The sequence below is a fragment of the Drosophila montana genome, unplaced genomic scaffold (assembly GCF_035044405.1).
Source record: "Drosophila montana isolate Dmon_TW-CO22-7 unplaced genomic scaffold, ASM3504440v1 contig_786_1, whole genome shotgun sequence".
Classification (NCBI taxonomy): Eukaryota; Metazoa; Arthropoda; class Insecta; order Diptera; family Drosophilidae; genus Drosophila; species Drosophila montana.
In genome coordinates, this window is record NW_026999081.1 from 1,469,787 (window position 1) to 1,482,561 (window position 12,775).

General features: G+C 45.5%; 1 protein-coding gene across 1 annotated transcript in view; it reads left to right on the top strand.

Annotated features, from left to right (window-relative positions):
- Smr (Smrter) overlaps positions 1-12,769 on the top strand; it is a gene marked incomplete at its 3' end in the record, with an annotated part of 74,115 nt that extends 61,346 nt beyond the window's left edge. Inside the window, exon 7 of the mRNA XM_064698821.1 lies at positions 10,773-12,769. Coding sequence (XP_064554891.1) covers positions 10,773-12,769 — 1,997 coding nt within the window. The remainder of the gene's footprint in view (positions 1-10,772) is intronic.
- Between the last annotated feature and the right edge of the window lie 6 nt (positions 12,770-12,775).

Consider the following 12,775-nt stretch of genomic DNA (forward strand, 5'->3'; position numbering starts at 1 on the left):
TTGCAGTGGCATTTGCATGTGCTCTTTTGCTCACTCACTCTCTCACTCTGAATCTCTCTCTCTCTCTCTCTCTCTCTCTCTGTCACTCTGTGTGCAGAGGCGGCAAAGAGAGGAAACCTTTTATGACAATTAAAACATAATTGACGGTCAACATTAATAAACCAGGCAACAGGCAAGGCAGGACACACACACACACACACATAAACACACTCACACACATGCACACACACGCGCAGCTAGGTGTGCAGCTAACAAGATTGCAATTGAACTTTTAGCCTAGCAAGGGCTATGCATGGGCTGCAGGGGGGTAAACGGTACATGGCGAGGGGAGGGGAGGACAGACAGCATTAAGCCGCCCCCCCCCCCCCCCTCCCCCTCCCTCACTCAGGCTGTCCGCTCAAATCAAGGAGCCATTTTGTGTTAGTTAAAAATTCTTTTTGTGCTCCACACACACACACTTACACGCACACACAGTAACGGAAATAGCAGGGGAAAAGAAAGCAAATCAGCAGCAAAAGCTAACAAAAAAAAAGCGACCGAAAACTAAAAACAAACCCGCAACCTCGCGCCCCCGCAACTCGCCCTCCCCCCGATGCTGCCCTGCAGATTGCCAAATGAATATTCTTGTTACACTTTTGTTATGAAGGGGGTGTGTTGGGTGGGTAGGAGGGAGGGAGAAGGGGGGGGGGGGTGCAGATTTGTAGTCTCTATTAAACTGTGAACTTTTGACATTTTTTTTGCCCTAACTTTGGGCGTTTTGTATATGATAGAAAGCATGTAACGCATTGAAAAAGTCGACTTCAGTTGCATAACGAATACGTTTACTTTGGATCCTTATATGGCCAATATATCTCCCTCCCATCTCTCTCTTTCTCCATCTCTGTCCCTGTCTCTGTTTCTCTCTGTATCTGTCTCTCTTTCTCACTAAGAAATAACTGGATTCCCAGCTATGCTATTGATTTAAAACCTGACATAGAAGATAATCTATTCTACCAGATCGGCTGACAATATATATATATATTATATATTCATCCTATCAGATATTTTTTGGACAGTTTTTTGGAACATTGAAATACCATATCGTATTGGAAGAATCGGTCGAAAATATTATACTTTTAACAAATACTTTTTGCTTTAAGACATATTTTGTTTTTCAAGCATTCCCAAGACTTGATCCACATCGTCTAACTATATCCTATTACTGTATTATGTATTGTCTTAATTTATATAATACATTTTATATAATGTACATAATATTCAAATATTTGGAATCAATCAGATTTATTATCGGATCTGACTTAAATCGTTTTAGTCTTTAATCGATCTGCAGACTTGCTGTCAATAACTATATATCATATATCTATATTTAGCTATAATCGCATTACAGGGTATTTCAAGGTCGCATTAGTGCAAACAACTACTTTCTAGCTGTTCTTTTGTTTATTAATTCGCATTTTAAGTTGATTGATGAAGCGACGCGTAATCAGTGAAAACAACTGCCAATTTCTAAAAGTACGGCCGGGGGGCGGGGTGTGGGCCTGGTGTTGTGTGTGTGTGTATAACAAAACGAAATGCAATTTTAAGGGCCCCATTAAGCGTGACGTGTGTAGAGGAGGGGGGGATCCGAGCTTTGGGCTGTCAAAAGTGCGCACAAAAGTGTGCAAAATGACGCTGCCAGCGGCTTAAAAAACCCAGCAGAGACGTCGGATAGAGGGGGAATGCTAACGGCTGTTGGGGAAGGGTGTGTCACACACAGACACAGACAGCGACGTCGGCGGCGGCTGCTTATGAAATTTTGAACAAAATTGAAATTACGCTAATTGTTTGGGCTGCCCCAAAAACAACTGCAACAACAACAAACAAGCAGCGCCAAATGCACTGTGTGTGTGTATGGGTGTGTGTAAGCCCAAGCAAGTGCTGGCTGTAGCTTGCATTTACACACACACACACACACACGCACACACAGACGCGCGCGCGCGAGCACACACTCCGAAAGGCAAAAACAATTACCGAATTTGATGCGCAAATCCTCGATACAAATGTAACGGTCTCCGCAGGGGCGTCGCGCGTTGGGGGCGTATATTTGTGTGCGCTACGAATTGGCAATGCCTCTGCCGACGCTGACGTGCAGCTGCCGTAGCAGTTGCAGCTAATTAATAGACTTACGCGCGAGTCGCTGCGCCACTGTGTGATCCCCCCTGCACGCGCTACGCCCCTGCTCTCCACCTCCCTCTACCCCCTTTCGCTTTGTCGCTCTTCCTCTTGGTTATTATCCAGCGCAGTGTTGTGCGGGCGTGTTTTGGGGTGTGTTTTGGGGGGGGGAGGGAGGCTGGCAATTGCGATTCCCGTTTTGATTTTCGCGTCCAGTTTCGGTGCTGCCAAAGTTTGTCAGCTTTGCGGCTACGTGTGTGTGTATGTGTGTGTGTGTGTGTGTGTGTGTGTGTGTGTGTGTGCACGCGTATGTGTGTATTGGGTGTTTGCTAATTAGTAAATCATAATTACTCAACTCTCATTCGCTTATTTACCCGATTCCCAGCGTATCAACGCGCCCCCTCTACCAGTCTCCCCCTCCTCAATACCAAATACACAGTATCAAAGCAGACAATTTCAAGTTTTTTACTAAAGAGCTCATGATAAACAACTTCTAGCTTAATCCGAAGCTTTTCATAAGATTTTCTTGCTCTATATAATGCATACCTTAACTCTTTTTGAGCACAACTAGTATATCTAGTCCCCATTGAATAATTCACATACAACTTTTTGGATTATTAGCCAAATATCTCTTGACAATCAAATTTGTTGTAAGTTTCTTTCTACGAATTTCTGTAAATGTTTAACTCTAGCAAATATTTTTGAAAATATTTTTAAAATAAATCAAATCTTTAAACATATTTTTACAGTTTTCCTTAAATTAATATAAAAATGATTTCCCCGAAATAATATTGTGTACTATACCGACTCTGGTATTTTTCATTAATTCAAATTCAAAAAAACAACAAAAAAAACTGCCTAACGGCGAAAACATTTACTTAGCAATATGTTAAGCAAGGGGCGTGGAGAGGGGCTGCTTAACTGTTGCGTGCTCGCAGGCGCTGACAAACTAATTACAAACTTAAACCTAAATACCGAAAACGAAAGCTTTTTCAACACAAACAAAAACTGTGCACCTACTCTCACACACACACACACACACGCACACAGAGTCAGAAAGCAGCCGAACAGCTTCTGCCCTGCTTGCTAATTATGTGAGCGAATGTCTGTAAGCCATGCAAAACCCACTCTTCCGCAACACTCCCTCCCCCCTCTCCCTCCTCTCTCGGCGCGCTCTCTCACTCAGTTTTCCGCTGGCTCTTGTCGTCGTTTGGCTTTTGCTTACATATGTAATTAAATTGCTCAATTAAAATTGCACACCCTTTTGATTATCGCTGGCGCAGTTTTTGACTCGTGTGTGTGTGTGTGTGTGTGTGTGTGTGTGTGTTTGTATTTGTGTGTTGCTCTATCTATGTGTATGTGTGTCTGGGTGTGTGTGTGTGCGCGGCAGCAACTTTTATTAATCAGTGAAAATCGTTTGCCAAAAAATGAAAGAGCAGCAGCCAGCAACAACAAACAACAATTGTAGCAGCAGCAGCAGCAGCAAAAGCACTGAGATAACCAAAGCCAGCGAAATGAATGATGATAATAATGATGATCATCATCATCATCATCATGATGATGATGTTAATAATGCTGCCTTTGCTTGGCCCGCCACACAATTGCCCAGAATTTTACAAGTTTCTTTTGTATGCTGCCCACGCTGGACTTGTGGCCCTCTCGCTCTCTCGCTCTCTCCCTTTCTCACTCTCGCTCAACACATGCCTACATTGCAAACGCCTACGAGTGGGCTGGGCGCGTGAGCAAAGGCGCGCGCGCTGCCGCCAGGACGACTGCCGTTAAATCAACACCATTTCGTAAATTAAAAGTGGCCCAGCGAAGCGACGGCTACAGCAACAGCAACAGCTGCAGCAGCGTTGGCAGCGCGACGTTCATATTAACTGTATTTACAATTATATGTATGTATGTATGTACATAACAATATATATATATATATATACGTATATATATATATATGGATATGTTTGTATGTATGGCGCTGTCTCTTCCATTTCCACTTGCACTTGCACGTCCTCTCGAACATGTGTTTTCAGAGAGTTTTGTATGCATGTGTTGTGAGTGTGAGCAGCTTGTGTTTGTGTGTGTGTGTGTATGTGTGTGTGTGTGTGTGCGCACGTCAGTGTCATAGTCGGCATTTATGCACATAATTCCTTCGGCGTCGACGCCAACGTGTGCGCTGCTGCTGCTGCTGCCGCTGTTGCTGCTTGTGCTCTTTGATGTTTGCACAAGCTGGCTGGCAACTTCCTTCTGCTTGCGGCTGTTGCTGTCTTTCGCTTACGCAAGTTTTCTGCCAGCGCAAATTCCCAATGGTGCTAATTAGTGGCCGTCGCTGTTGACGTCCTCTTTCGCTGCATACTTTTGTGCGCGCGTCGTATATTTTTTAATTGGCCGCCATTGTTGTTGTTGTTGTAGTTGCTTGTTCGTTTTGTGTTTCCTTGATGTTGGTTTTGCTGTTGCTGTTGGCACTCGTTAGATAAATGTGGTTAGTAAATTTGATTGAATTTGTTTTTGATTGTGGTCGCTTACACACATACACACACACACAGACCGACAGACCGACAGACTGAGAAATGTGTTTCGTGTGGGCGAAAGCTTTTGAAAATGTTAACTGTTTCTTAGTGAACCAGTTCAATTGATATGCAGCAATCGAGAACCTAAATCAACTGATCACAATCAAACAACTCGTTCATTTGAACCAGTTTATGGTTCATATGAACCATCAATAACCAGTTAATTGTCATTCCCTTTTGCTCTCTTTGTTCTCTTGACCACGAAACTAGTTCAGCAAGAAATTGCCTGTCACCAACAAAATGGCTACCACTTGCTGCATTTGCGTCTGCTTCTTCTTCTACTTTGCATTGCTGTTTTGTTGTTGATTTCAATTGTCTAATTGAAAGTTAAATACACTTTTGGTAGCTTGTGCACAAAATTTTATGCTGCTGCAGCAGAGTTTACGGCTGCCACATAGTACTCTCGCCACCCGCCAAACCTGTGTGTGTGTGTGTGTGTGTGTGTGTGCAACGGTTAATTTCTGTTTGGGTGCCAACAATTATTTGCATTTGCTCAAATTTAAATGCAAATATGCTTTATCAAAAGGACATGACCCTGCCAGCATAGGCTGTTGGCCCGGCCAAGGGGATGCCGGGCAGTAGGTCAGCAGACGAAGTACGTCATACTGGAGGCCTATAGACAACTCACTCGCTCACTCGCTCACTTACCCACAACACTCACACCCTCTCACTCGCTCACTCGCCCACACTCAATAACTGTACGCACAGCATATGCTTCACACCGCCCCGCCCCGCCCCGCCCTGCACATGCCAACAATATTTACCCTTTGTACTTGCAAAAGAAATTGTACTAATGGAATTATATCATGTTTTCTTTTTCGTTCGCTTTGCTTTATTTCTTACCACATCGCATCGCATTGCGCTGCTGCGCCACGTCGCATTTCGTTTTGTTTTGTTTGTCGTCTTGATTTGCTTTCGTTTTGGTTTGTTTTCTTTTTTTTTTATCTTCATTTTCTTACGACCGCGCTGTGCAAATAACTCAACATTCGGCGTTCGACCCGCAGCCTCTGCTGCGACGGCTACAGCTGCTGCTGCTTCTTCTTGGCGTTTCATCTTTCATTGCGCGCTCTCTCACTCTCTCCCACTCTCTCCCTCTCTATGGCGACTGCCAAATCAAAGCAAAGACAAGCACACAATATAAGCGCCGCCGTTGACGTCGCTGTCGGCGCAGCAGCCGCTAAAACGAGCCAAGAAAAAAAAAAAAAAAAAAAAAAAAACTTTTTTGTTTTCCTTTGGGGCGTTTCAAATAATTTTTGACTGATTGAATTATTAATAAAATTGATCGAAATGCAAAGAGAGGCTGCTGCTGCTGCTGGTCAACAAAAATAATGTTGATTGAATTAAGTACTTTAAAGCTTATTGGCAAGAGGCAGACGGACGGACAACGGCCACATTTCTGTTTGTACGCGCATTTTGTGTCTCCGCTGCGAATTTTCTTATTGTCCGCTTAGAAGAAAAGAAACTGAGAGCAGACGCGCACACATGCAAAGCTCCTGAATATGTGTGTGTGTGTGTGTGTGTGTCTGTGTGTGTGGGGAGGTGGCGTTCGGTTTTTGTCTGTGTGTGTGTGCGTCTGTCCGTGTGTGATTGAGGCAGCATTTAATTAACACAAATTTCCATTAATATGTATTAATTACAGTTGACTTAATTTTTTGGTAAATTGATGCAATAACAACGGTAAAGGCCTTGCTAATTGCATTGCGTGTTTACTTCTATGCGTTTGTGTGCGTTCGTGTGTGCGTTCGTGTGTGTGTGTGTGCGTTTGTGTGTGTCGTGTGATTGACATGAAAACGGTTATTTTTTTGTTGCCAGGCGACAGGAATGTCGATAACATTATTGTTATCGCTTGAGCATTTGTACACTTTACTTCGTTTATTACAAAGCTAATCAATCATGTTAATTAATTTAACAAATTCGTGATGCGTATCAAAATAATAATATGTATGCCCTTTTTGCCACAATTGGTTAGGCTTGAACTCTTTCAAGTTCACGCTCCCGCGGGAGAGTATTTCATATTTTTGCATTCTGCTTTGTGTCATATTCGCTAACGTTTTGCTGCTTTGTATATTGAATTAAAAATGATTCATTTTTAATATTGATTGATTAAAATGTCGCAGTGTTGATCAGTTGTAAAAAAATTTGTTTTTTGTGCTTTTTGTCGGGTTGGCACAAAATGCACATTAAGCAAGAAAACAATTTCGCTGATTCTCGCATCAGTTTTATTTATTTTTATATATTTTTTCCACAATTTTTTGATACTTTAACACAAATACAAAAACGAAAAATCCACATGAACTGTTTACCGCGGGCATTTTTTTAATTTTTGCTCGGTAGGGCCACAGCGGAAGGAAGTTGCTGAGGGGTGGGGCGGGGCGCTCGCAGGGGCTGCCTGTGCGCCACCAAGCTGAATAAAATATTTACATAAATTTTTTAAAATCGAAAATTAAATAATAAAAACAAAAAAAAAACGTACATAAAGCCAAGTTAAAAGGGAAACGAGGCTCAGATTGACGTGCGCCTCAATGTCAGGCAGGCGACCAATTGGCTTTTATTAATTAATATATTTGAGTTGCTGTTCTTTTTGTTGTTGTTGTTGTGGGCGCGCCCCTTTTGGGCGTGCTGCAATTTCAGTTGCATTGATTTAATTTCTTTTTTGCTTCAACCTTGTTTGATTTTATTTGTTTGTTTTATTTTTTTTTTTTTTTTCGTATTTCTGCTGTTATTAATATTAAATATTTATTTTGCAATTCTATTTTATTTGCAATTTATAATTACATTTTGATTGAGCGGCTCGCGCCTCCATCAATTTAATTGGCCTTTTCGATGCCGCGCGCAAAAAAATAGGCAACACTTTATTTCATTGCCTACTTTGTTGCGCCCAGCGCGAAATGTGCACAGTTCTCTATAATTGATCGCGTTGCCAGAGAGTCGATAAATAGTCTGGCAACGCTGCCAGTTAATATGTAGCATATGTGGCATTGCCGTTATTTGGGTCAGTCTGGAACTTATCTGCGATTGCAAAAGGTTGCCAGCAAAGCGATTGTTCTACCACAGCGATGCCACGCTGTCTGGCTGTTTCATAACCTTGCAGTCTGGCAACGTTTGCCGATAAACTGGGCTTAAATGCTTAGGATTTGGCTTGCATGTTATGTTACACTTATGACTTTTATGTTATGGGACGTTAACTGCGTGTTGACGAGTAAGTTACGAACTGTCTGGCAACGCCAGATGTTAAGTTTGTTTACCGAATTGAAGACATTTACTGCCTCGTTTGAATATCCAATGAAGCGTAATGAGGCTGTTATCAGTTTATAAACGATTTGCCAGATGTTGTATTTGTTTAGCTGTCTGGCAACGCCAATTTTAAGCCCCTGCAGCTTTGCAATCAAATGCATGGTGTTCTGGTATTGTAAATAGAATTCCAAAGAAGTTCTTCTGAACCAGTTGAAAAACTGTTTCACGACGAACACGACTTGATTTGATTTGTGAAATAGTTGTGAAATTTTCGATGCATTCATTTAAGAATCTGCGCATAACTGGTTCCGGAATAAGTTCCATTCAATGTAATGCACAATCAGTTCATTTGGACGCTCGAGCCAGGTTCATATGAATAAAAGGCAGACAATGGCAAAAGGCAACTGAACGGCAAAACAGAGCAAACCACCCACAGGCCAGTCAACCAACTGACCGACCGACCGACCGACCGCCCGACCGACCGACCGACCGACCGACCGACCGACCCTCTCCCTCAAACACCGCTCCGGTCCGCTCTCCCCGTGACAATCAAAATTAAAATGAGTGGTTTATTAAAATTTAAACGCTTCACTTTGCGCGCGCAAAAAGCATTTTGGTTATTTTTTTTTTTTTTTGTAGCCTTTATATCTTGGTCCGAAACGAAAATTGAGGACAATGCAGCGGGCTGGGGGCAAGGACGAGCCGGCGAATGTAGAATGAGATTGGGAATGAAAATGAGGCAGAGCAGAAGAGGAAGAGCAAGGAGCGAAGAGCGAGAGCAAGAGCAAGAAGATGCGGACGCGAATGAGGCTGTCCGTTGTTGGCTTTGGCTACTTTGATGTATTTCCATATTCCACAGAGACGAGCCCAACGCATATTGCCTGCCAAAAGAGTGGTGGAAGGGAAGCGGGGCGGGGGCGTCTGTGGGGGAGTCAACAAACTGCAGTGGTGGGTGCACAATATGCTGGAGGAATGGGGGGAGGGGGGAGGTATAAGCATATGGCAACTGCTATTTGGTCAGCGAATGTCGACGTCGGCGTCGACGTCGACGTCGTCATCAGTTTGCAAGAGCCTTGACGTTTGTCTCTGACATTTAAACGTTGATTGATTTTACTTGCCGGCTACTCAAGTACCCTCACCAACACACACACACACACCAACACACACACACACTGAGTAACCCCTTCTCCCCTATTTTATCCCCCATCCTTTTGGCTGGAATCGCAGTCGCTTCATGTTTTATTTGCCTTTATTTTAATTACATTGATTTTGAGTAAACGCGCCACATTGTTCTCCCCTCTCTCTCTCTCTCTCTCTCTCTCTCTCTCTCTCTCGCTCGTTCACTCGCAGCAGCCCCTGCCCCTGCCCCTGCCCCCCGCCTCTGTTTTATTGTGTCCCTCCGCTCTTTATCGTCTCTATTTGCACATCATTAAAATTGTAAAAATATTAAATGGCAAAACAAAAAACTAAGACAAACACAAATGCAGCACAAATTCAGACATGGCCAGCATTGGAAGGGATTCGTTTCTTTTTTTTTTTTTATTTCGGATTTTCGGAGGCGGGAAATTGGTATGCTCTTTGAAGAGGAAGATGCAAAAGCAGAAGGAGAAGATGATGAAGAGTAGCGATGATATCGATAGATTTAGGCTAACTGGGTGTCCCTTTACAAGAAGAGCAACAGTAACAAAAGGACAAAAAGTTAACCTCAATTTATCGATAACATCGTTATTCAAATCGAGCGTTATCGCTATATCGCAACTGTCATTTATATCGATGTCATTCGTAATAATCGATCGATTTAGGTATGCTCGTTCAAAATCGTTAACAATCGATATAAGTTTAAACATATTTATCGATAGCAATATATAGTTTTGAGCATATACAAATACAACTCAACTCCTACTAGAGCAATCGATCACATTTGTTAGCTACTATTATCGATAACATTCGTTTGGTCTTTCGATAAAAATAAAATATTTGCCAGCAATCGATATCAGTTATAAAAATGAACGTTCACATTTCATGAGCAACATCAGCAGCGACAATAAACACGTAACGATAACTAAATAATCGATATTATCTGGCAATCGCATGGCTAACATACAATATCGCTCGATAACTTTTAATAACATTTGCAAATAAATGATGGCATCTGATTTTGCAATCGAGCACATATAATACAGCTCGATGACCTTCGATAACATTTACAAACAATCGATGGCAACTGATTTTATCGATAAGCATATTCAAAGCATTTACAGGCAATCGAAGCTGCCTTTTCAGCTATCGATAACATTCGATAACAATCGTTGAAACTTAAAATTAGCTGTAAATGCATTATCGCTTAATTGCCGGATTGCCTCATTTCAGGGCTTATTCAGAACTTGTTACCTCAGTTATTGCTCCTCCGCATGGCAGTCCACTCCCCCTCCCCCCCCCCCCCCCACCCCCTGCTGCACCCGCCGCCTGCAGTTATCGTGCTGTCCTGGCAAACAAGGCGCACATTTTAAAATATTCAATTGGCAGATGCTGCCCGCCTGACAGCCAGCCAGCCTGCCCGCTCGTGCTGCTCATTATTTGTTAAGTGGCTTAATGAAGGCGGCCTTCGTCCAGCCGCGAGCATCAGCTGCCCCTGCCCCTTCCCCTGCCCCAGCTTTTGGCTTGGTCTGCCCCGGCTTGCTTGTCTTGCGCCTAGCGGCAAATTGTTTACCGTTTGCCCAGTTTTTCCCATTTTCAGTTGGCTTTAATTAAATCGCTTTTTTTAAATGTGTTTGCTTAACTTTTACTCATCAGCCTCCGCTCTCGTTCTCTTTGCAGATAAACTGGCAAACTGTTTCGTGTGCAAGGCGGAGGCCTGTCCGCGTACGCGCCCATTGAAGAAGGGGCGTGGCCAGCAATATGCAATACCAGACGAAACGATACCGGCGGGCGCACGCGTCTGCAACACATGCCAGTGCAAATCGGTGCGCAATCGCTATCCGAACTGCCCGCTGCCGACGTGCCCCAATCCCAAGGATCGGGCGCAACGATTGCGCAATATACCGACCCGCCTGTTCGAGCTGTCGCCGGAGGTGCGGGATCCATTGATGGCCGAATTTCAAATACCAATGCATGCGACGCGCTGCTGTTCCGCCTGCCTGATGCGCATTCGTCGCAAGCTCGATCCCCAGCTGAATCTCACCGATGAGGAGCGACGTCGCGGCGGCGATGCCAGCGCCGGCGATGAAACCGACGTGAGCACCTCCTCCTGCGATGAGCGCGAACCGGGCGGCTCTGATACCGCCTCCGTCGAGAGTCCCGAGTATCTGCAGCGGCACAAGTCTCAGCTGAGCAAGCAGCAGCAGCAGCAGCAGCAGTTGCAGCAGCAGCAGTTGCAGCAGCAGCAGTTGCAGCAGCAGCAGTTGCAGCAGCAGCAGTTGCAGCAGCAGCAGCTGCAGCAACAGCAGCAACAGCAGCTGCAGCTGCAGCAACAACAGCATCACCATCAGCAGCATCAGCAGCAGCTGCAGCAACAACAACAACAACAGCTGCAGCAGCAGCTGCAGCAGCAGCATCATCAGCAGCAGCAGCAGCAGCAGCATCATCATCAGCTGCCACAGCCGCCGCCTGTGCCGCACAAGCCTCAACACCAGCTGCAACATCAACAGCCCTCAGCGATCAATGTGCGCAGCGTGGCAGATGCAACTGGCGCCGCGCTGACCATCACGCCCACTCGCATGAGCGCCAAGCAGGCGGCTGCAGCAGCAGCGGCGGCAGCAGCAGCCGCTGGCCACGACAACGAGCGCCTGCTGCCGCCCGCCTGCCAAGCGCCCAAGAAGCAGAAGACCAGCGAGGAGTACGACTCGTCGGCCACAGAGACAGCGGACGAGGAGAACGAAAACTCGCCGGCTAATCGCCAGAGTCCCAAGGTGATCTTGAATGCGGTCGCACATGCGCATGGCCACGCCCACGGTCATGGTCATGGTCATGGTCATGGACACGGCCATGGCAACAATGTGGCCGGACTGCAGCCGCCACATGCGGCAGGAGCTGTGCCACTGACCGCACAGCAGCAGCAACAGTTGCAACAGCAACAACAGCAACAACAGCAACAACAGCAGCAGCAACAGCAGCAGCAACAACAGCAGCAGCAGCAGCAGCAACAGCAGCCGAATGGACCCATGAGCCTGCGCCGCGAGCCGGTCAACAATGTGCAAGATTGCGTTTACTCGGTTATCGAGCGGCAGCTGAAACAGCATGCCAAGGGGCCACAGCTGCCCGGCAACAATCAGGGCAAGCAAGGCGGCCAACAGCAGCAACAGCAGCAGCAGCAGCAACAGGCACACAACAACTTGGAGCGCAAGGAGCTGAACACAGTGCGCGAATATAGACAGGATGGCAACGCTCTGCTCAAGCAACAGCAGCAACAGCAGCAACAGCAGCAACAGCAGCAGCAGCAGCAGCAGCAGTTGCAACAGCAGCAGCAGACGCCGCCGCCAGCGGGCTTGCCACATGGCACCTCTGTGCAAAAGATAAACGCACGCGCCGTGCCGCCGCCCAACTCCGTCAACAGCAGCAGCAGCAGCAACAGCAACAACAATGCCAGCAGCAGCAGCAACAGCAACAACAACAGCACCAGCGACAATTTGGCCACTTTATCTGTGGTCAATACGCATCTGGCAGCGCATCATGTGCACATGCCACACCCGCTGCTGCAGCAGCAGAAACAGCAGCAACAGCAGCAGCAACAGCAGCAACAGCAGCAGCAACAGCAGCAGCAACAGCAGCAGCAACAGCAGCAGCAGCAATTGTTGAGCAGCATTGAAAAGGCCACAATTACG